The 25,340-nt window shown below is 35.7% G+C and overlaps 1 protein-coding gene across 1 annotated transcript in view; it reads right to left on the bottom strand.

The window, feature by feature from the left end:
* Window positions 1-25,340, bottom strand: part of LOC149562982 (Tetratricopeptide repeat (TPR)-like superfamily protein) — a 231,449-nt gene that overhangs the window by 49,290 nt on the left and 156,819 nt on the right. Inside the window, exons 13-17 of the mRNA XM_089826419.1 lie at window positions 22,198-22,317; window positions 21,971-22,102; window positions 21,741-21,838; window positions 21,513-21,636; window positions 21,313-21,420 (exon numbers count right to left, since the gene is read on the bottom strand). Coding sequence (XP_089682545.1) covers window positions 21,313-21,420; window positions 21,513-21,636; window positions 21,741-21,838; window positions 21,971-22,102; window positions 22,198-22,317 — 582 coding nt within the window. The remainder of the gene's footprint in view (window positions 1-21,312; window positions 21,421-21,512; window positions 21,637-21,740; window positions 21,839-21,970; window positions 22,103-22,197; window positions 22,318-25,340) is intronic.

The raw sequence follows: 25,340 nt of genomic DNA, 5'->3' as shown, positions 1-25,340 counted from the left end.
TTGATCATTTTCGGTAAGTACTGGTTTGGTCATGTAATGAATGCTCAAATTGAGAAGACTAGTAAAGAGTATTCAAGATATACTTCTCTCACTAGTCTCACCACCGTCGTAGATAATCTCTCCATTGTTGACCCTTACATATTAGCAGGTCCATGTTTTGTAGTTACCAGCAATGAGATCCTTTCCATAGGCGGGAATTAACTTGGCTCTGATACCATGTTAGGTTTAATGGATCGGTGCAAAATGTACTATGAACTGCCTATTCAATATGTGTTTTCTAGAGCAACGATCTCTTCCATTAATATGGAGAATCAACCAAGAAAAGACATGTCCATTCATGGGACATGTCTATTCATTATCACAAAATTAACACAATGACAACTATAATTGTAATAATTAATTAATTAATTATATATATATATATATATATATTACAATGTATGTTAAATTATTTCATATAATATTCGTCATATTATTTATATATCTCATATATATAATTTAATTTATCCGATTGAATTATAACATTAACACTAAAAAGTTGGCTTGATTCCCTTTTCTTCAACATTGATCGTCCCATAGTTATCCTCATCTACAAATGCCTTACCATATCACACGACTGTTTTCATCACTCAGATATTGTTATTTTGATTGTACTTGGATCATCATTTCCCCTATTTCTCTATTGTTTAACATCAACTGTAAGCCCATTTTTTCACACCCCTTTGCTTTGTCTTTAACTTTCCTCTTCCTTATTCTTAAATGTATTCAGTATTTACCATCATGAATAGCTTGCCTATCAAATTTCCATAGTCTTATAAAAAGTGCATGGCATGCATCAATTGGCATCACATCAAGCATAATTTCATCTTTACAATTACTAATTAGAAATCTCACCAAACTTAACTCATTTAGCAAAAATGATGCTCTGTTTCCAACCATAAAACTCTATATGCACAAGGATGTTTCATTCTCCTCAATGTCAGATTGTCTATAATCACTTTGGATAATGTGTTATCACTACTACCACTGTCCAAATGATTTGTAACACTTCCCACTCCCCTTACACCATGTTCGAAACAAATTCCTTGTTTAAATTGGATCTGGTTTCTCTTTGTCTAGATTGAAAAAAAATTCTTCATCGCATTAAGTATTCTCCATCTTCTAGGTCATCTCCACTTTTTGGTTGATTGATACTTTCTTCTTCTACTTGTATTACCCGAATTCCAGTCACATTGCTCTGTTACTTGTTGTATCTGAGGGCATTGAAATTCCCCTGTCTAATTTCCTTCCGTTGGAAACGTGCTAGTTAATCCTCTTCTCCAACCTCTACCAAACTATCCTCTTTCTTCGAATGATTCTTCTCCTAAAGAATTCCCTCCTCTACATCTGCTGTCTTGACTAGAAGAGCCAGTTCAAGAGGTGTCGAACTCTTCTTGCTTTGTGGCAGAATTTATCACAGTATTTGATTGTACACTTCCTCCGTGACTCCTACCCCTTCCTCATTTATTGTTTATTTGGCTTCTATTCAATTTTTCTTCTTCCTTTAAGGCATATCGGTATGCTTCATTTACACTCTCCAAATTGATCTATGTTATTTCTTGAACAAATAAGTGTAGACCATTCAAAAACATTGAGACTCGTTTCGTATCATCTTCTATGTGACCAACACTTATGCTTAATTGATAGAATTCTTTAGAATATTCTTCAACACTAGTCTCTATTTGCTTTTCATTTACAGGATATCTGAGGACGGAAACCCTTAAGAGTTTCTCAGAGGTTGGGTTGAAACCCAAACTCGTTTTAGGTGTGGATTCATCTAGAATTCATCAATGTGCTTCATTATCAAATTGTAGAAGGTTTCAACTGGAGATCTCTCTATAGGATTTGATGGGAAAATTTATGAAAACTGCAGATTTGAAGTGTTGCTTGAACTTATTTTGCAATTGCCAAGCAGATATTGAGACACCTTTTTCGGTGTGTTGTTGTAATTTGGAGTTGTATGGTAAATGAAGAAATGTTAATGAATTCTATTTGTTCTTCTCTTCTGGATAGTCGGATCAGTGCATCACAATACCTTTATATTAGGAAGGCACTAATACTTAAATTCATTGTTTCATTCATTACGATTTCTGGGTCCTTTATTAGTGTTGTTCACTAATCAAAGCATTATATGTGCATCATTCTGGTTTTGAGTCGTAAGCAGCAGTGCATGTTTAAACATTAGATATTCAGTCATATGGTATGAGTACAAACTGTTTGTCGCAATGTCTCACTAATAGCATGAAAGTCGAGAATAATTATATGAAGGGGAAAATATTATGCAAGTATTAGACAAATCATATAGATGATAATATTTGAGACCATTCAAATTCAAGTGTATTCCAAGTGGTTGACAAAATGGCAAACATCCAAAATTGAACAAACAAGGCAGAATTTGTTGAGGTTCTTACAACAAACTCCTCATGATTGGACATGCTAGACTCCTCATGGTCAAGATCCGTCAAACAAACACCAACCAGCCCTGCATCTGAAAGCAATGCACCTCATCCTTATCAACAAGTGATGAGACCTCTTGCTCTACAAACCATCACGTTCTTGGGCTCTCCTTGTAAACATGTGTCTTGCAGTCAATGATATGCAAGGTACTATCTACCACAACTAGCTTCTCTGCTCTCCTAGAGGTAAGTCTGCTCCTCTTAAGAGAGTGGATCAAGTTGCAAGTAGATCAATTCCACTCTAAAGTTCAAGAATTAGAATCCTGAGATGGCAGACAAATAGCTAGTGTGGTTGTAGAATTTTGTCCATGATAGTTCTACCCAAAAATTGTGTCCTCCTATGCCATAGTATATATATCCACCAGTCCTACACCCGAATAACCCATAAGATTAGCAAATTTCATCCACTCAGTCCAAATCATCCCAAATTGGTGTGACACTATTCAATGCACAATCAGCCATGTGCAAGGGAATGTTTAGCATGTCTTATCTGCTTTGAATGATTGCTCCAATGTGCTTATTGTAGAATGCTAAAGTGAGGTGCTTCTCTCACTCAACAAGCCTCATCTGGTCAAGCATAGAATCAATGCAGTCATACATCTCTCTAACAGTGGGTGCATATCTATTCCTAACCTGAAAAACTAGAGTGATGATAGAGATTGTGTGTTTTGCATTACTCCAAAAGACATCACTCTTCACTATCTCCTTCACCCTCTTCCCCTACTCTATCTTGGCCTCATCCCACTCACTCCAATCATTCATTATAACCATGAGTCGTAGTGCTACTTACAAATCAAGCATTTTCTCCAAGAGAATGAAACAGGGTACATATTTGGTCTCAATTGCTTTAAAAACTCATTGTTCGTGAAGCTCATGAAGAGTGCATGTCTTGTATGGTGGTTAAAAATAAACATTTGCACATCTCTTGCATCACTAACCATTCCTCTAATCCAATCAATCTTCCCCATGTTTTTTAGTGCATTGTTCATGGCAAGTACACGACATGAAGTCCACCAAATGTGCCTATCGGTTGCCTCAATAAACTTCCATGCATCTTTGCACAAATGTGTTGCATTTGTTACTACTTGAACCACATTTTGTGGCCCAACCTCTTCAATAACCACCCTAAAGATGTCAAACTGAAAATCAGCATCTTTGTGGTACACTAAACAATCAACCACCCTAGGAAGGAAGGGGACCTCTAGTACATGAAATTATAATGTCAATGAGAGGACGGTGACTAACGTTCATCAACCCATCCATAACTATGTGTCAAATGCACAAACAATTGAGAAAGGCGAGGGCGAGGGCGAGGGCGAGGGCGAGCCAAATATCAATAGAACTTTTAAAACCTTTCCTTGAATTAGATCCACAAAAAAATTGTCTTTAATCTTTAACCATAGAAAGATATAAACAAAAAACATGAAAGAGTATGTGAAAAGAAAAATCTCCATACACAATGAGACACCATGTTTACATGGAAAATCCTAATAAGGGAAAAACAAAGGACAAGATTAATTCTCAAATACATAAACACTTGTTAGGGTGGCACCAACTAAGGTGATTTTTACAAAGTCTCAACACTTAGAAGAAGGCTCACTCTCAAAGGGATCACTGCCTAAATAAAATGGCATGTGTTGTTCTGAAATGCGGTTGAGTTTTGTCGAGGAAAGTCGGTTATCCTGAGGACAGTTAACCATCTCTGGCTAAAGTTGATGCCATCCCCATGTATTGGGGGCATTTCCAAATTTCCTTGCCTAATCAGGAATGGTTTGGAAACATTTCCCATCATCCCCAGTGCTGTACCATTTCCAAAGCCTGCTAATTATGGCAGAAACATGTCCCCAGATAACTTTGCTTGATATAAATAGAAAGATCTCATAGTACCCCCATATTTCTCAAATTTGCAACAAGTTCAGCTCTACCTAGAAAGACACTAGCAGTAATTTACTTTGAAAGATATTACAAGCTGATATCTGATTGGTAAGGACCTTACATCCTTTTGCTACAGCACAGACAAAATGCTTTAAAAATAGATCTTTCTTAGATTGGTAAGCAAAGTCTTTGCACATCAGCTTCAGCTATATAAGCCACTACTTATTGACAAAGAAACTGTCAGAGAGGATTCAACATTTCAATCTCATTTGTATGATTGTATTCTTCTTGATGTCCATACTTGCATATTAGGGGAAACTCCACTAAGTTGTTCAGAGGGGCTTGTTGGTGATTGTCAAATCAAGCTGTGGATGTTCTGATCAAAATCTCACTTCATCAATTAAATTGATTATATATGCAACTGCAAGAGTATCATGAGCTTTTTGTATTTGTATTTTAAACAAAATTACTGCTGCATATATATATATATATATATATATATATATTCCTGACTATGGATAGCTCACGGGTTTACCCCTGTAGAACTGATTTCTTTGTGACAAGGAAGGACCATTAGTCCTTACCTTGTTTTCTTTCTTGTTTTGTGTATTGCTTTGTTTCTATTTTGCCACCATTTGGTGCTTCTGCTTTGACCAGCTCTTCTATTTGTATGCTTAGTCCCATAAACCTTGTTGGTTTTCCATGGACATTAATATTATCTTATCTTATCTTATGTTTTTGTATGGACAAACCCAAAATGAACCCAACCGTCAAAACAAATTTGATCAAACTCAAGAACCGAACCATCAAATCCAAACCCAAACTTATAACTTAGGTCGTATGGAGAGACATCAAAATGGACTGGCTAGCAACAAATCACCAAGCATTTGTAATTGAATCATATGCTTAATTTATTTATACAATCCAAGTTACATTTAATATGCATATAAAATTGGAATGCTACTATATTCTTGGATAACGCAAAGTATCAAGGCAAGACATTATTGTGAGACTTCAAAGTATGTGTTACATCCCAATTTTTGACCTAATTTGAAATATAGCCATTGAGGTTCACAAGAAGTCAGTTGGCATTTTGATTTGTCATAAACTGGCAAAATGGTAAGATAGTTAGTCGTTATGATTTCAAGTAAAGATGACATGTTAGTTGATTGTTAATCACGAACTCATGAAATTGAGAAGATGGTTAACTATTATGATTAATTAAGATTAAATAATTCATTATGATAATATAATTTAACTGCAAGGACTTTTCTTGCAGGAAACATGTCGGTAGGGGGGAAACATTGTCAGAAAGGAATTAGGCTTAGGAGCATCACCATCACTGAGTAGATAAGTAAAGGACCTAGCGACTTGGAACAGATTACGTCTGCGGGACCTGCATGAGTTATTTAAATAAATAATTTAATTAAGATAATTGAGTAAAAATATAAAACATATCTCAAAGGATTTTAATTTATCTTTCATCATATTATTTTAATTAATATTTATAAATGTTTATATATGTATAAATGATTTGGCACCATTATAATTTAATAATTAATAAAGTAATGTTGCTTGTACATATAAGATTTTAATAACGTTCGAATTATAATAACATTTCAATTATTATAATTCTCGAATTATAACTTTCCAACTCTATTCTTCCGATTTAATATTATTTTCTTTTAAATGATAACATTTGGCATAATTAATCGATTTAAACATTTGGCAATTTGAGTTTTAATCTTTCCAACTTCTCTTACTTATCTTTAAATTTGAATTTTTGATGTATTCGTATAGTCATCTTGGGAATTTGAGGGGTTTTCTTTATAACCGATGGGAGCTGGATGGTCATGGTTCATCTCTTATATGGAAGCCGTGGGATATATTTTCATAGATTCGATTATTATTTTTCTTGGATATGTTTTTTCTTTCTTTCCAATTTTTGATTTATCATTTAATTATCTTGTGAGTCGAGAAGACAAGAACTCTCATATTCGTTTTCTTTAAAACATTCCTTTCTTTTTGGCGAATTCAATCCTAATTGATTCTCTGTTATTAGTTTTCCGTACATAGTTAATCTGGCTGAAGTCGTGAGTGAGAGAGAGGTTGGTTACGAAGAAATAGGAGAGATAATTCAATGGCATCTGAACAATTGTTTTGGGGGGGAACATAAGCTGAGCTTGGATCAGTTACCAAAATATGCAAAGAACGCAAGTTCATTGTGGTACATTGCTCACCACCCTTTGCAAGTTAGAGCTTGGGGCTAATTGTCATTTGAAGTCATTCCAGGAGACAATGCGGGAGGCCATTTAAATGTAGAATTCATGCATCATGTAGTCTTCACCCGTCAATCATGGCCTCTAGAAGGATGCACTCCAACACTACTAATGCCACCACACACTGTTCTTAAGGTTCAGGAAGTCTTGATTGCATGAGAGCCAATATTGATGCCAGTCTAAAACAAGACCGAATCAGGTAGACTTAAAATAGATTTTTAGTTCTCAGAGTCTCTTTTTATTTATCACTAATGTTCTTAAATCATAATTGTGTATCATCCATGTATATGTAGGATGGAAATACATTGATAACCATGAATTATTGAATCTAACTGAACATATTAATTGTGGTTATGTTTCATAGTACCTTCTTTCTTATTTGCTGTCAGCTACTTATTGATAGAGCTGAGGATAAATTTGAATATGTTTTTCAAATCAATTTCTCTCTGATTGAGTATCCAACCATAGCCAGATATTAGAGAACAATTAATAATACAAGCCGTTTGCATTTTTAAATGTATATGAGACCATTCACTGAGAATCCCTGAGAATATATAATTTGTGAATTTATTTGACCGTTGTATTATACTTGATTGAATACATAAATCCACATCAATGCATGTGTTTTTCTAAATTTTCTGAACATTATTAGAATTTTATAGATTTTCTAACACCAAGGATTCATCGGCAAATATGCCATGAAAAGGTGAAGAGGTGGGGTTATTCTGCAAGAACACGGTAGAGGAATCAGTTATGATTAAATTAATTAAACATTCAATTTCGAAATCTTTAAAGAACATAATTATGTAATGACAGATTGTGAAATGTTGGATGCATGTAAAATTGGCAGAACTGGTTGTTTTGAGGATTCCTACACCTAGGACTTACTTGGTTGTGAAGCCAAGGAGATGGGTGATGAGGTGAAAGAAAGGAATCATCAATAATGTGAATCAATATCAAACATGACTGAACAACGTTTATCATTTTTAATATGAATAAAATAATAGCTAATGCGTATTCTTGTTATTTTGATCTCCTGCTGCCAAGTCATATGGTGAGTTAATTACCAGGAAGCCCAATGGATGGCAAGATGACCCCTATCTATTCTAGGTAGGGAGGGCCTTTCTTGTTAGAGATCATGTGGGGACAAGTTGTGGTCCGAGGTTGGGTGGTTAAGCCCCTGACAATGTTTCATCTCTCCACAAGTTATTAGATGCACATCAGACAAAGATAAGTCATACATTCAACTGGTTATCGAAAAGATGTATTAACACTTTTATGATTAATATGCAAGAAGGTAAGATTAATTGAGTTGTTTCATTATTTCACCTAGATGCAAGAGAGATTTTATGGATTGTTTTTCATTTATATGAATATCAAATATAAGTATATGTTCTAATCTTGAGTTTCTATCACAGTTAAGTAATTAGAAGGAAAGGAATTTGAAGCCCTAATTGATTGAGAGGTGACTGGAACCCTAAATGATATAGTGGTATCGGAAGCTCTAATTGAATCCATGGTATTGGAAGCCCTAATTGAAACCATGGTATCTTAAGCCCTATTTGAAACAATGGTATCAGAAGCCCTAATTCAATCCATGGTATTGGAAGCCCTAATTGAATCCATGGTATCAGAAGCCCTATTTGAGTTAGTGATATCAGAAGCCCTAAAAGATTTCAATGGTAATCGATGCCCTAATGATTACAGTGCTAAGTGATGGCCTAATTTCATATAATGGTATTTAATGATAAGTGTCATTTGATTTAGGTTTAACAATAATGGATAGAAGTCGTTTTGAGATATTGTATAGAGGTATTTGTGGACTAACCCGGGTGGTTGCAGAAGCCTCCCTAGTTTGATTTCGATCTCAATTTTTTGAAGTATGTAGTTTTCAATTTCTGTAATAATTTTAGTTGATGGTATTTCATGTTTTTTAAATTAAGAAATTTTGTCTAACTGATTTTAACAATAAATCTTATTCACATGAACATGAATGATATAACTGTATTCCTAAGAAATGAAGTAATAACTGTATTCTTGGAGTATGTTGGATGTTAATTTAGACTCGGGAAAACTGGATGTTACAATATGTCATTAATTATATTCAAGGCACAAGCAAGGCCATGATAACCTCTTCCAGTATAGACTTGTATCGGTTAAAGTTGTTAATATGACAATTGTTTCTTGCATAGGGATCGCCTATACACTATTTGCATTCTTTTGCTAAAATTTGCATATGCCTCATAGACTTCCTTTCATGCATTTTCTATACTGTATCTATCAAGTTTGGCTTCTGGCTTTTGGTGACATATTGATGAAACTATTGATTTTCATTTTAAAACCTTTATAGAGTTTTGAATGGATATATGAGCATGACAAGGCAATGGTATGGGTAAATGTTTTTGTCCTTACTAGAAACCATGTAGAGGTCAATATGATAAATTTTGGCTATCTTACATATAATGATTGATGATTGTTGCAATTATATAATTTAATACCTACCCTCTTATGAATCATTGGAAATTTGAAGAGAAAGATTATTAACTCACTAGAAGTGCCCTATTAGTGAACAGATTGTCCCTGGAGAGAATATGTGCAAATCTGACCCTGAATGCCCAAGTGAAAGGACAAACTATCACCAACAGTTGGAGAGGTTATCATGGGGTTGATAACCTTCCTCTGAATTTTCATCGAGTATAGCTCCCCGTATGAGATATTCAATGAATCAAATGTGAATGCTTTTACCAGAAAGCATAAAAGGATATCAAACATCTACCCGTAAATACAAACTAGACGCGAAAAGCTAAATGACTACAAGAAAATATGTGACAAATGACACAAAGTCCATTTGCATGCAGTGTTACAAAGAGAATAAAGTTTGAGAAAGTAAAGAATCGGAGCTTTAAAGACATTTTGAAATCAAATATATTCAGAAAGTCATGACATAAATGCATTTAGAGAAAACTGAAAGTCATACAAAGATAACGATCAGTGGAAAGAAAATTGCCCAGATTCAAAGTTCTAGTATGCAACTATCTCCCGAGTCTCCCTCCTCTAAAAATGCAGAAACAACAAAGTTCTCATTACATTATGCATCTAAATCACTAACTAAAAAGGAAACTTGAATTCCCTTCCCCTGCATACATTCAAAATCAAAATATTCCCTATTTTCCAACACACAGTTCGGAAATTTAAACTAAACTCTGCTCTTTCTCTCTTAGCAAATACAGAAATAAAACTTCAAATAATCTCCTCTGTTCTGCAGCCCAAAGTCTTCAGTCCAAAAAAGAAAGTGGAACCCTCGTTCACTCTGACGTTGGCATATTTAACCTGCTCTTTCCCGTGGCTTTTTAGTTTTCATAACTGATTCTTGAAATCACTCCTCCGATGCTTTGGAATTGTCTTCTTCCCAGTTTGAAAAAGAAAATAAATTTCATAAAAAAGAAAGTGTCTCGTAGCCTATGTTTCTTTATGTACCCCCTTTTGGTTCAAATAATAGTTTCTATCTGTTATCATCTGCTAACCACACCTCTCCATGATAGATGTCAAAGATACATATGAAAGTTTGCAATGTTTCGTCCATTTATCTTAACTGCCACCTGTTAAATAACCCTTCAGATCTTGATTAATGAATTCCCAATTTTGTGGTCTTTATGATAGATGGATTTACACTTTAAGATCTGATGATGTTTCCAATAGTGAGATGTTTCAAACACATGTTATGCCATTAGGGGTTATTACGGGGTCTTTTAATGTATCCCATATTATTCCACATGTCAAGTGACTTGGAATCTCTGATGATGTATCACACTGAGCTATTTTATCAAACTCTTCAAAAAGAACACAGTATCTTTTCATATACTTCGCACTCAAAGACTCCATTTCTTGGGATCTCTTAATTCCTCCCTGATGTTCCTGTGCTTGAGCTTTTTGAACTGGAAAGTTATTGATGTCTTTATCACAAGCCTCATCATTTGTATTTATAGCCCTTTTAAAAAAAATCTCTTTCACCTCCTGCTCTCCGTATTTGATCAACATTTTGAAATAACTTTGTTCTGTGAAGGAATTAAAATACATCATACCAAGGGCGCTCAACGATTCAAAACATTAGTGCAGTTACCAGAGAGCAGACCATTGGAGTATTCCATAAAAGCATCAACATCTTATAATGAAGGGGTCGAGTAATAAGCTAAATGAATAGTGAATCCTTCACTACATAACTATTCACTGCCGACAATGAATTTCCTTCACGAGCTGAAAGAAAAATGAATTGGTGCAGTGAGCAGAATACATATCAAACCAAATCCAGCATTGGATACATACACTTGTTAGTGCCTCTCCTGTAAGAAGATACGTTGAATTCCGTTTGAGATGTGTTGTGAAGCAAGCTTTTCATCACTATGATCAGACTGCTTCCAAACAGGCTGTCTACAGCATAACTATATTGATATTAGTTCTGCTACAATATCCTTGTTTCAATGCTCTCAAATGTTTAGGGAAAGCAACGAAGATTTCGCTTAAATTTTGACCTTCTTTCTTCTTCCTGCGGACCATATATCAGATTAGAGCCCAATTCAAATGCTTCTTTTTAATTTATTCTGCCATGTCTCCACTTTCACAATATTGTGTCATAACAAAAATGGGTGCTCAAAACATTGTCTTACAACTTAATCATCATTCTCTTATTACAATATTAAACCAACAAGTGGACTGCCATGGACTTCAAGTGTTTGGGCACGATATATCATCAAGATGTCAACTTATGGATGACCACAACTCACTCCTTGTATTTCAAGATGTTTTGGCATCAATCATATTCTCTTACCATTCCTTTGATTCACTTTAGCCTCATGATCTCAAACTGAGATCGAGATCTTCATGGAATTGTCCTTGCGAGTTATATTGTCGCTTCCCATCACAATGATGCCGATTAATATATTTGTGTATTGGGGGGAAGTTGTGGGTTATACCAACCTTGCACAGTCACCTCTTATCATCTGTCGCATTGCAGGTATCCACGCACATGCCTAACATATGAAATCACAATGGATTCATTTTCAATGTGTGATGCAGCAAACAAATTTTTGTTGACTGTGGCCGCTCCTATGATGCATCATGGTTACGGGCTTACATAAAGCCAAAGAATTTATTCTGAAGGCAAGCTCGACATGACACGAATGCAAAAACATGAGATTCCAATTACGTAGTCTCGTCATCAAATTCCAATTGCATCAATTGATCTCACAATGGTTGCCGCTTTATAATGGGTCTTTATAATTTGCTTCATAAAGAGGTGATGTGCTCAAGCATCCGGAAGACATCATAAGCTACCAACTAACTGATGCCATTAAGATTGGAATTTGAAGTGTGTAACTCGACCCTGCTAGGCTTGTAATAATCTTGCAATTACATCAAAGAATCTGAACATGATCTGTTTAATGGTTCACACACCTGATTTTAACAAATTCGATCATGGTGAATGTAACCAAATTCTAGATCTACATTCTTAAGACAATAGATGTGTCCTTTGAGTCCAAACCCAAACTTTGAGCTTCCCCCCTTTTTAAAAAAAATGTTCAAGCTCACATATTTCCTCTCCAAGCACCATGCTAATAAATGTTATGAGCGATCCAAAATCACAATCTAAATCACTAATAGTTCGAAATAGAAATCTAGCAGTTAGAAATCCAATTCACTAAGCATAAAAATCACAGCCTTGTGAGTTAAAGTACACTCTCATCATCGTATTTATAAATTGTGAATTCTCATCAAAGGAAGCCGTCATAGAGACTATCAAATGGTGCTCAAGACATAATTGTTTTGCAATAACAATGGCTGTAATGTCCCCTCTTTAGTTCGACATGGCATTGATCATGGATTTGCCTATTCCAGACTCTCGTAGGCAAATGGTGTGGAGAGAGAGTCAATTCTGCAGATCAGATGGTCATATCTTGCTTTTGAAGAAGTGTTAAGAGGTTATATTTTACTATTATGTGTTATTGGGGCCTACATGTTATAATTTTAAGTTGAGTTGCACTTTTTATTTTATAAAATTACTTTATTATAAAAAGTGCATTATAATGAGATTTTATAAAGGATGTTTCTAGAAGTTCTAGAAAAAGTGCATTATAATGAGATTTTATAAAGGATGTTTCTAGAAGTTCTAGCAACTTCTTAGAAAAGTGAATAAATAGAGGGCTGGGCCTCTCATTTTGGACATGCTTGGATTTGAGATTTCTTCTACTTCTTCCATTGTGGAGCAAATTTGTAGTCTCTTGGGTCTGCAAATTATTATTTGATCTTTGGGAACGAATCACTCCCTTAGATTGGCGACTTTGAAGGTGTGAAATATCACCTGAATTGTTGCATTTGAGGAGTTGGTAATTCAGCCATCTCATTTGGACTTCATTGAGATTCAGTTATAAGGGCTTACTTTGGTTGGAATAAGGGTTTCAGTTGTGCCCTAGCATTTGTGGATTGATTAACAGGGTTTGAAGACACAGTTGTGCATTATTTTCAGACTGCCAGTCCAGGGTTTGGACCCACGTTTTTGCTCATAACTCCTAATTGGTTTGACGGATGAATTTTATTTTTTAGGGGGTTATTTAGCAACCCTAGGCGCCCAGATTTATTGCTTTTGGAGTGACAAAAAAACCCTGCAATATTTTTATCTAACAGCCGTACCTGTATGGCCCTGTCAGTTGGGCAGCAGCAGCACTTTTGTGAGTCGGTTTGGGGCAGATTGTGAGGTCTTCGTGTGGCATCAATTCAGCATTTATATCCGGCAAAATTGGAGCTATTCCAGGTGCACAAACTGAAGTTTTGATTGCCAAAATATTGCATGTTATGGATTAGAACAGTCAGCACTGTCATTGCATAAATAGTTATTTCCAGTCATTAATAACTGTTGTAAAAGTTTCGTCATTTGCATTCCAAATCTGAACTGGGTTATTGTTCATGTCATAACATTGCACTGTCAAGAGCTTGATGTATTAGAAGTGCATAGTTGTGACAGTCTCTCATTGTAATCAGTTCTATTTGCTGTCATAAAATCAGAATTGCATTGGACTTCATATTTGAGTTTCATATTGTCATCTATCTCTTAGATTGGTAGTGTTATAATCTGGTATTGTTGTTCATACATTATTGGCATCATATATTGAGGTTTCGTTGTACAACAATTAGTAATATTGCAGCCTTATTCGGTTACATGCCAACTGTTTTACAAAATTCCTAAGTCCAGTTTGAGGGCTTCAGTGGCCTTTATAGTAAGGGTTATTACAATGGCTCCTTCAGTTTGCCTAACTATTCCACCAAGCCTCCAAGATCCATGCTGTCCATGAAATCCTTGGTGCCATTTTTCTTATTTCTGAGATGCTACATGAAATTCTACTTAATTTTGCTTTAGCTTGCTCTGGAATTATCTCCAATGCAAACAAAAGGGCATGAGGCCCTCAACTTTGGATTTGAACTGATCATCTTTAAACTTGGAACGAACATCTACTGGACTTGATCTTCTAATTTTGAACTTTTTTGAGTCAACCGATTTGCATTTTGAACCCAGTGTCTAAACTTTGCTTGTATTGAACCTGTAGGATGGGTCAACTGAACAATTGAACCACTTTGAACTACTTTGAACTGAGGTTCAAAGTGGTTCGAAAACATGAATTACAAGTTTTAAAATCGTAGCTGTATCGGGTACTAACATGCCCTTAAGTAGCTTAATTCTAAATATTAAAAATACATTACGATGTGTTAAGGTTATTAGGGTATCGTGTACAAGAGGTTATACTTTTGTATTGGGATGAGTTTTTCGGTTATTCAAAATTATGGTTTAAATCATAAACCTTGCGTGTTCTCTAGGATACATTTGCATAACTAGGTGATAGAAAGTTATGGACTTAGATGATTATGATGATGGATATGAATTAAGGTTTTATAGTGTAGGTGTTCTAATGGAAATTGAGATCAATTGATACGTCCATGTTTTGATACCTGTGATTCGGGACTTGCTACATTGTTTGACTGTTTAAACATTGAATGGTACAAACGATGGTATGTAGTGTTTTACCTTATGATGGTGATGTTTATTTATGGTACCTTGATGATTAGATTATATGCATTGTATGCTGTAATGATGATGTTTATGATGTTTTAGGTATATGCATGCATTATGATGATTGTTTAGGTATTATAATTCAAACTGATGAATATGTTACGGTATTTCGGTTATACAATCAACTATGTTTATCAAGTGCAGAAATGGAAAAGTTATTACAAAGAGAATGTAGAATGTTTAATCAAGTTATTATGCAATTTGATATATATATATATATATATATATATATATATATATATATATATATATATATATGTGTGTGATTTATCAAGCTACTGATATTCAAATCGAGTGTCTAGGAAAGTTACCATGGAAATTATCGGAGAAATAGTAACCAACCATATGTGAAAACTGTAAAGCCAAGGTTGAATCTAATGAAGAGATTCAAACCTCATTATTAAGTGATTTAATTCGTGATCATAAATTGTATGTATGTATTAGGTGAGTTCACTATGTAATTAGTGACATGTCAATGTTGTGTAATGTGATTTTATAGTGTCACTTGACACTTGACATGTGTATGTATAACGACATGTCTATTAAGGTTGGCAATGTAACCCTAAACCTATATAACTTATTAGGAACCTAATTAAGCCCCTTTGATTAAAGATACTTGTAAAACCCCACCAATTAAGGTTTTTTGAATTCAAAATTTTTAAATTCTAAAGACCAAAAAGTGGTCCTAGGGGCCATTTTTAGTAAAACCTAAGTACCTAAGTGTTAGGGGTATGGGTTAGAAACATTTCTGACACTATTAGAACCCCTTAGAAGCCTTGATGACCCTTTTAATATCCCATTTACCACATGGTACGAAAATGGGCTCTTGACTTTTACCCAAATCCACACTCCTTTCCAATCTTACATTTAGGATGGGGGCAAGGGAAAGAAAGAGGACTCAAGGGTCAGTTCTAAATTTAATGTTGGTGCGTGGGTAGGATTTGGAGGCCTTTTTAGAGGCCCTTGGAGGAGTTAGAGGGTGTTCACCCACTCTCTACTTTTAGAGATATTAGGATTTTGGATTGAAGCAAGCAAAAGAAGGATTGGACTCTTCTCAAACATCATTATACCATAAAATTTGTGAAGGTTGGCCTCCACCATTGCCATGGAAATTCCTGTTCTTGTTGTAAAATAGATTAGTATGTGATTTCATTCTCTTGCATATATACTTCATGTATTTTGTGTTGCTGATATGTAAGGGATGGGATTTTGGCTTTGATTTCATTCTTGGTTTTGTATTGAGGGATTTGTGAAGGGTGTAATGGCATTACTCACCCTTGGATAGGGAAGAAGTGGCCAAGTACAGGGGAAGGGGTTAATTGGACTCCATGGTATATGTAAAGTCTCTTCTCATGGAGAGAAGAGGGAAGAAATGCAAGGTGTATGTGCCCTTGCATGCCAATGTTATTGATCTTGCTTTGGGGGAGATAAGGAGGAGAAAGTATGAAAATTGTATGTGAATTTTAACTTTGGAAGAGGCACGTTTCTTGTATGTTTTGCATTTGGCATCTCCTACATGATAGTCCACCTTCGCCCCTTGTCATGGGTTCAAGGTGAATCTTATTGTGTAAGCATTGGATAGGTGTTATTGTTGTGCTTTTGATATTGTGAATTGAAGTTGATTGTCACCCGGTTGGCTATGGTTTCTCCAAGCTCGATGGGTGGCCTCCTTGAGGCCTAGGTTGGGAGGTGAGCTCTCCATGGTTGTTTTTGTGTATTTGCAGATTTTGGATAGGTTTATATGGTGGAGAAAATTTGGTTTTGAAGCTTGATGGTGTTCCTTGACTCACCTTGTGTGGAGATTCCTCCATTCTTTCAACTCCTTGTGTTTCTTGTATTCTTGAAACGAAGATAGATTTGTAACTTGATCTATAAAATGGATCATGTCTTGTAACTCCAAATTTGACAATAGAAATTTAGTTATTGTATGAAAAGAAGCATGTTATGCGATAAAATTTCATTGGATTGCAAATCATATCTTGCCTTCAAATTGTATTGCTTTGCATAATTTTCAAGTTGCATACTCCATAGTTCTTTCTTTGAAATCTTGGAATTTAAACAATGTATTCAAAAGCTCATTTTATAAGGATCTTGTTGTATGAAGTATTTAAATTATAGTTGAAATAAATTATCTTTAAAGTTCATGAGTTTTGTGCCAATGTTCAAAAGGATACATTAATCCAATCCTGCACCATAAACTTTACCTAGTGAAAACATGACAAACCAATGAAGTATTAACCCTATTGCAATATAAGTAAAACTACCTATTACCAATAACTAAATAAGCAATCCACTCAATGCATTAAACGAAATGACAATTCATTATGTTACCATAAAATTCAAAAAAAAAAACTATCACAAAAATACAGAGTTAGAAAATAATGCAACTCCCATCAATTTGAGAGAGCCAAAAAGGCTCTCTAGAAAATGTATGGGGAAACTTTTAATCCCACTTTATGAGAAAGAATATTCTCTGTAGATACCTCTTATTTTTCCCACATACAAAAAAACTTTCAAAAAAAATCTATTAAAGAAAAATCTCCCCTATTTTAATATTACCCTTCTCCAAAATTAAACTCACCAATAAAACTTTTTTCTTTTACTCCACCCTATCCAATCACTTCCTTACCCACTCTAGCATGCCACCTCACCTACTTCCTTGCCATGCGTGCCATGTCTCATTCCTTGAACATTGACCTTGGTGAAAAGTTGAAGGATTTGAAAAGATTGCAAGTTTCAAACTTTATAATGTTCTTCACCTCTTTATTTCCACCACATGCCTCCTTGCCCATCACCATGCATACCATTCATGTGGTCTGACCTTGGGCAGTGTGGGCATGTGGTTTGACCTTGGGCAGTGTGGGTCAGCCTTGACAGTGTCCTTTCACCTTGGGGAATGCTCCTACGGCCTTGGGAAAGGCTATGACAAGTGGGAATGGGTATAGGTGTTGGTGGGAGTATAGGGTAGTTAGGAGTTAAGTTATTGTTAGACAAGATTACTTAGTGGATAATAAAGGCAGTGGGATTAATTAGGTATGTAAATCATAAGATTTTAATATGGTTTTAGTAATACATTTATTAGGATTAGTAAAAGGAATAGCAGGGTTAGTTGGTAAAAGGGTTAGTAAGTAGATTTAGTAGTAACTAGGAGAAAGGTTAATATTAGTTTTACCATTTGTTTAAGACGATGTAACCTAATGAGTTGATGGGATTTTGGAGGTTGTTTTCCTTTTATATTGTAATATGAATTTTATAAATTTAATAAAATTTTAATAAGGATTTATTGGTAATAGCTTTTAGGCAACGTAATAGAAATAAATAGGGTTAAGGGTTAGAAGTTATGTTCGAAAGTAAGGGTTATGTTTTGGTTTTATTTTAATGTTAGAATATATTGTGTAACTATATTATTTTATTAAGAAAAGCATTTAAATAGTGTTTATAATAATTTTGTGTATTTAGTTATGGGGTTAATTAATCCGAATTTGCTAAGGTTATAGGTTTGAAGGGTTATTAAAGGGGTCTTATGTAGATACCCTATTAGTGGTATAGGATTATGTGTTAAAAATGAACTATATGTTGTAAATGATTAAATGATGAATATTTAATGTTTTAATTAGTTCTAACAGGTTATGTTAATGATTGAGATCAAGTATTAAGGTGCTACTTCAACTTCTAAAAGGTGCAGAAAACTAGTTCACCTAGGGATTGAACTAGCATACTGAAATGAATATAAGATACAATATCAATCTCATGGAACTACATTATTGATCATATACAATGTTGTGAAATGCAATTTAACTAAGTAGGGTTGGTTTACCTGTTCATTGTGGTTAAAACCTGAATATACCAATGTTGTAGTGTTCTCCCATCGTCATGTCGAAAATGAAAACTTGTGAATCAAACCTCACCTATACTAAACCTAACTAACTCAAATTCAACTTAGATAAGATAAGATAATAATATTAATGTCCACGAAAAACCAACAAGGTTTATGGGATTGAGCATACAAACAGAAGAGCGAACCAAAGCAAAAGCACCAAACAGTGACTAAGAAGAAACAAAAGCAAGAAACAAAACAAGAGAGAAGATAAGGTAAGGACTAAGGGTCCTTCCTTGTCACAAAGAAGTCAGTAATAGAAGGGTAAGCCCATGGACGATCCATAGTCTTAGACTGTTGGGTAGAGCCACTGTATGACTGTCGTTGTCTGGAGAGACTGGTGCAGTATCTAATCAATCTAGAATTAGAAGTATTGGATGCCTTTTCAAACCCCGTGGAGAAGATAGAGGAGAGAAAAAGACAGTAATGAGCTGATTTGAAGTACGCCTCTAAGGTATAAAAGACTGTAGGGTAATCTCTTGAAGATGGGTGGCCTCGTAAAGATAAAGTGCAAGACACCGTTGATCAATACAACTGAAGAGCATCGAACGAGAAGAACAATCTCTGAAAAGGCAATAAAATCTCCCTCTGATCTCGTAGTAGAGAGGACATTGAAAAATGAAGTGGATCTCAATCTCAACCTCTGCCAAAGTACATAACTGACATAACCGATCAGCCTGATCCATATGATGATCAGTTCGAGTCCAGAGGCGGTGAGAACCAACCCTGAATGAGCCTAAAGAAAACTGTAAAGCATGATTCCAGCGTCGATAGAGATAAGCAGGGTGAGCAATAATACCATCCTGAAGCACAAGAAAATGTTGAGCACAGAATGCCATCCTAGGTCGAAGACCTCCTGGGAGATTACTCCACGTAGTGGTAATGTATTGTCTGTAAATATCCTATCTGACGTGCTCGTTCAACTCCTGACGTGAGGGGAGAAGATGAGCAGGAGAATCAAGTGAAAAGTGATGAGGAAGATGATCTATCTCAATACCAATCGAACCCAGCAAAGAGGTGGCCTAGGCATACCAACAACGAGATCTAGTAGAGGTGTCAAATCTCATAATCTCAACAGAAGAACAGTATGCTAGATGAGAGTATCTGTGTTGGTCAACCCCCAACTTCATAAAACCACGAAGCTAATGAAGAAACCTTATCAAGTCAAAAATGGCGACAAGTTTGAGAGGATGAGCTCCAAACTCAGCTAAGACAATGTTGTGAGGAGTGATTCTGTGACATCTTATGATATGCCGTAACATTAACGTCTAAACCCTCTCTATAGAAGCCCAATCAGAAGCAACAAGAGAAGGCCCCCAAGCCACTGAGCCATAGAGGACTGTCGGATTAACCAAGGAGTCAAAAAGGGACAACTTGGATGAAATATCCTAAAAATGATGTCTGAAGCACTGTCTTTCCAGCAAAGTCAAGGAACCCATGCCCTTACTAACTTTGGACTGAATGGCTGGTCTCAAGCTAAAACGCGACCCCGAGAACTTCACAACAAGATACATATAAGAGAAAGTAATCTCAACCTCTTGACCCTAAAAAAAGAAATGAAGATGAGAGGTTTTTAAACAGTTAAAGACCATAATCCGAGTCTTAGACAAATTCACTACAAGCTGCCATTGATCACAAAAAGAAGCCAACCCATCAAGGAGTCTCTGGAAGTTGTCGAGAGAAGAGGCCAAGAGAGCCACATCATCAACAAATAGGAGAATGGAGATCAAAACCCGATGTAAATAGCACCCATCACCCGGTTGAGAGGAGTTCACAAGAAAATCCTCCAACTCATCAATATATAAGCCAAACAGTGTAGGAAAAAGAGGACAGCCCTCCTTCACTCCAATGGTACTCTAAATTGGAATAGAAAAACCCTCCGGAGTCCTAAGCCTACCGGTTACCTTCTCATAAAGCCTCATAATAGAAGTCTGTAACAAATCTGAGATCCCAATCTCCTAAAGTCTCTGAAATAAGGCTAACCTAGGAACAGAGTCGAAAGCCTTACGGTAGTCCACAAAACAACAATAGAAACTTAAAAGATCCTTAACACTCTCGAACATGATGTCATACTTTGATTATGATTCGACCAACCGACCTTAATCAACCCGAACTGAGTGTTCCAGTAGCACTTAATTCATAGGTTTTGAACCAATGTAGTTTGTTGGATACCGACTCTGCATACTTTCAAAATGTTATCAAAACTCAATTGTTACCTAATCCTTGTGACTCGAAAAACCATCTTTATCATGTCGTCATCTTTCCACAACTTATTCAATACTTGTATGTGTTAACATAGTTGTTATTACCTTTTTTTATTAAAAAAAATCGTCGTTGTGTTTTGTCCTAGTTTTGGGCATGACACCAAGACAGACCTTTATGAAGTCAGAGCTAAAAGTCCATTCTTAAGTAAACATTTGCCAATATCATATCAAGTCTCTGCAAGCCAGATGCATTTCCTTTTTTGCAACCATGACCAATCTATATGTTCATCTTTCAATAAGCCTGTGTAAAAGAACTCATATAAAGGAAATTTTTTAATCTATGGAACTCAAAAATGTTGCAACATTAGCTTTAGACTTTGCATACATTTCAGATTTGAGCAATTAAAAGTTTTTGCAAAGATAGGAAGATACTGTTTTAAAAAAATTACAGCAACTCAGAGCTTACAGCTTCAGGAGAGGCATATGTGCGGTAATCCTGAAAATGTACTCGCAGTGATTGCATATTGATAAGAGGCAAGTCTAGTTTAAGCATTTCATCCCTCTTACCCAGGCTCTGCATACATTAAAGAAAAGAACAATGACATGAGTTGAATTTAAAAGCACAAGGTAACAGTAATTAACATCAAGGGAAACAATGAATACTACCTGAAAAATTTGTAGGAAGTCCTTCAGAAATGTTTCTTGAGTTACTGTTGGTTGATGACTACACGGAAGTAATCTCATGAAATGCTGAATTGCCAGGTCAGATTTACCCAGAATGGCATACCACCTAGAATGTCAGCAAAGCATAGAAACATGAAAACAGATTCTAATAAAACACAAGGGAGAATAAAGATACATTAAAATTCAAAAATAGCAACAAGAAATACTGACCTTCCAAGATTGAAATGAACATGGTCTCCAATATATTTCCATCCATTGCCATCAAAGACAGAAATAACACTTGTATATGCCCGAACGGCATGCTTCCTCTGTGGCATAAAAATGAAAAAACGTGATCAGAACATGCGCATTTTCTATAAAACCTGATAAAGCATTTTGTTGCTACTTTGAGAAGAGTGGCAGGAAAAAAGGCACTCATGTTATTGAAATTTATTGAGCACCTGGCCACATATATTGTACCGATTCCCAGCAAGCACAAGATGGAACCCAAATTTCCTCAGCATGCTGGGTTTTGCACGCAGATAACAATAGGCTGCCTGCTCTAACAATACACCTGCACGCAAACTTGGTTCCTGTAAATTTGAAGAAATTAGCACTAATCTTCTTTCCACTTATGAACTACTATCAATGAACAGTTCTACTCCAAACAGGTTAAATTTTTATCTACCTCACTTGATGTTCGTAAATAAATATTTGCAGCATCCTTGAACTGTCCCCTTGCCTTATGCATTTCTGCCCACCAAAGAGCACATCTTGTAGCATATCTTTGTCCTTGGATGCCTGCTTTCTGCATCACATCTTATCATGAGCATTAACTGTTTGAGAAAGGTCAATCATAACACACTAAAAACTAAGAAACAATGAAAATTTAACAACGGAAAAGACCACAAAAGCAAACAACAAAAAAATTATTCATGATCCTACATTAACTCCCCCATTCATTAAAAGAAGTGAAAGAGAGAAAGATGGTTATGCATTCCTGCCCACCAAAGTGCACATCTTGGAGCATATTCCTGCCTTGAGATTTGTGAATCTCCACATTAGACCTTATTATCAACATCAACTATTTCGAAGATGGTCAAACAAAAGCAAAGAAACTGAATAACCTTCAAAATTGAAGATAAACAAGCACATAAGCCAACAAGCAAAAATTTATTTATAATATGGTGGACTAGCAGTTTCTCAGAAAAGATCTGACAGCTTGAAATGCTTTTGCTTTCCTAAATATGGTCCTCAGATGCTTGAACTGCATCTGAGGACCATATTTCTAAACCATGGATAAGCATTCTGGAAGGACTTTTTCGAAGGTTTGAAAGACTATAATGGAGACCCTACATCTCCATAACTTGTCAAATTTACAGAAGCTGTGAGCAGATATGACCAGACCAAAATTTCTTGATTCATACACCCCAATCAAGGGATCAACAATCACCCATCATACGGATCCCACTTGAGTCTTCAGCTCTGGATTGTGTATAACTCTCTGGGAAATAGAACTCCAAGAAGCTGTGAAGTTATGGATGAATCCATCAGCAAAATTTGAACAGTGATAGGCAATTTGAAAATTCCCCCACCTATATGTTTTCTGTAATCAGGGCCCCAAGAAAATGGCATAAGTCTAAATTGGACTGTGAAGGACTAGTACCCTGGAATTTCAGAAAATAGGAATGTTCCACTGTTAAAACTGAGCCTGCCAACCAAAATCCTCCGGAGCAATAGGACTCAGTGACAGAGATCCAGAACATGGTCCTTGCAAAAGAACTACAATGGAGATGCAATAAGTATTAAGACTCGGGAGATTCTGAAAGAATCTTTACTACTCGCGATACCCAGCAGGATCACATGTTTCAAATTGTAATAGGTACAGCAAATCCCTGGTGTAAAAGCATCTGATATGCAATTAAACAGTGCACAAAAGCTCTTGGCAATGCCACCAGCATCTGCCAAAACTGTTACAAAATGTTTAAGAGAAGTAAAAACAGCATTAGTCTGTTACAAAAGAACTATCAACCTCGGAGAAGGCAATAAAAGAAGATGCATTCTCCATTCCAACTTCTATTGTGGGCATAAGGTAAACAGGGTATAAGAAAAGGGGATACAGAGGAATAGAGGAACAATGGCAATCATATTTGGGCAAAATTTTGTTTTGCAGATTCCTACAGAGCCAGCTGACGAGGAGCCTAAGGGAAACTACTGACTTGGATGAGACTATAACTCTCCAAGGGCTTCCAATGTGTGCTATTTAGAGAGAGAAAAACAGAGAAGCCAATAGCAATTTGTCAAATTGTAAGTATACATCCAATATAACCAGGGTTGATTGGCATGAAATTGGGTACATCTGAGGATTGCCAGACAACACTGAGACTACAATGATTGCTTGGCCATGCTTATATAAGGCCTCCCACTTTGCAGAATATCAAAAATAGACAACCCCAGCTATTGTAATATAGAACATTTGATTAAAGAAAACTGCTACATGAGGAAACTCAAATTAGTGACAAATCATCAGATATTCAGATTGACAGCTCTTACTCAATAGATGAGCAACCAGCTGTGATGTAGCTATTTTAGAAGTAATTTCCACTTATGCCCAAGGAGAATCAACCCAAGCTGTTGAAATTTTGCCTCAGACTTACGACTTGGCAAAGTCTCATCATTAAAATACCTTGTAATTAGATGAAAAAATTATAATTAATGTATTTAGACAGAATAAGGGCCCAACTTGACTCTCAATTAATCATACTTCAAGCATTACATGTCACACGATAAACTCTCAAAAAATGAAAGAACTATGATAACGTCTGAGTTAGAACACCACCTGGGAATTTCTTTTAGCAAGTCGAGAGTCTGAACCTAAAACTTTGTGAGTTTTTGACCCAGAAATGGCCAAGTACTCACTGAGATGTGTGAGCCTGAATGACTCATCTTGGCCAACCAAAAGGCTTGCGATTTTCGTGAGTTTTGCCATATACTAAGCAAGTCTGTGAACTATGGTCTGAATAACCCCTTATTATACATATGACGCAAGATCAGGCTCCCTGACTTGACTTCTACATATTAAACTTCAATGTTATATCCTTAGGGCATTCTTGTATGTCAGGAAAATGATGAATCAGAAATCATAATAAGGGGCCACATATATCCTTACTCCTAGAAGCATTGACAACGAAGAGGCGGCTATAAGTGGAGGTTTCATGAAGACCGTTGCCATAGATAAGCAAAAGACTCTAGTAGATGTGACTAATTTGAAATAGATCATCATGTCAGCCTAGAGGACAAGCAATCCCATTAAGCACAACTGTATGAAGCATTAGAAAAAGAGTCACCTTAGGACAAAAAATACCAAGGATCCAAACATAGGAAAAGTATTGTAATAAATATTGACACAGCCTGAGGCAATTTTGACAACAAAAATATCACACATTTGATCTTATTCATTATTTATACATAAATTTGCCAAAGAATTGCCTCAAACCTATAACCATAGCCTTTCTTTTGCAAGTTTTTCAACATCAGCTGATTTTTTTTTTTGTGAAATCTTTGTAAAGTTTCTGCAAATTCTGTTATAAAATCAGACTTTGATAATAACCTTAGCTTACTGTAGATGATCTTCTTATTCTTCAGAATGTAGGAAAAGTTATCAGAATTTAAATGTTGTTCTGAATTTGTTTTATCTCTGCCATAAATTCATATAGACAGTATTGCTTGAAGGAGCAGACTTCTATTTCTTGTGTGTCCTTAAACTACAATAACACCCACCCCTTATACCAAGACCAAAGGGCATGTCCCTCTCTAGGTTGGCCCATACAT

Source organism: Cupressus sempervirens, chromosome 4 (genome assembly GCF_028749045.1).
Source record: "Cupressus sempervirens isolate cs-2001-9-10 chromosome 4, ASM2874904v1, whole genome shotgun sequence".
In the NCBI taxonomy this organism is placed as follows: Eukaryota; Viridiplantae; Streptophyta; class Pinopsida; order Cupressales; family Cupressaceae; genus Cupressus; species Cupressus sempervirens.
This window is presented reverse-complemented; position numbering and strand designations above follow the sequence as displayed.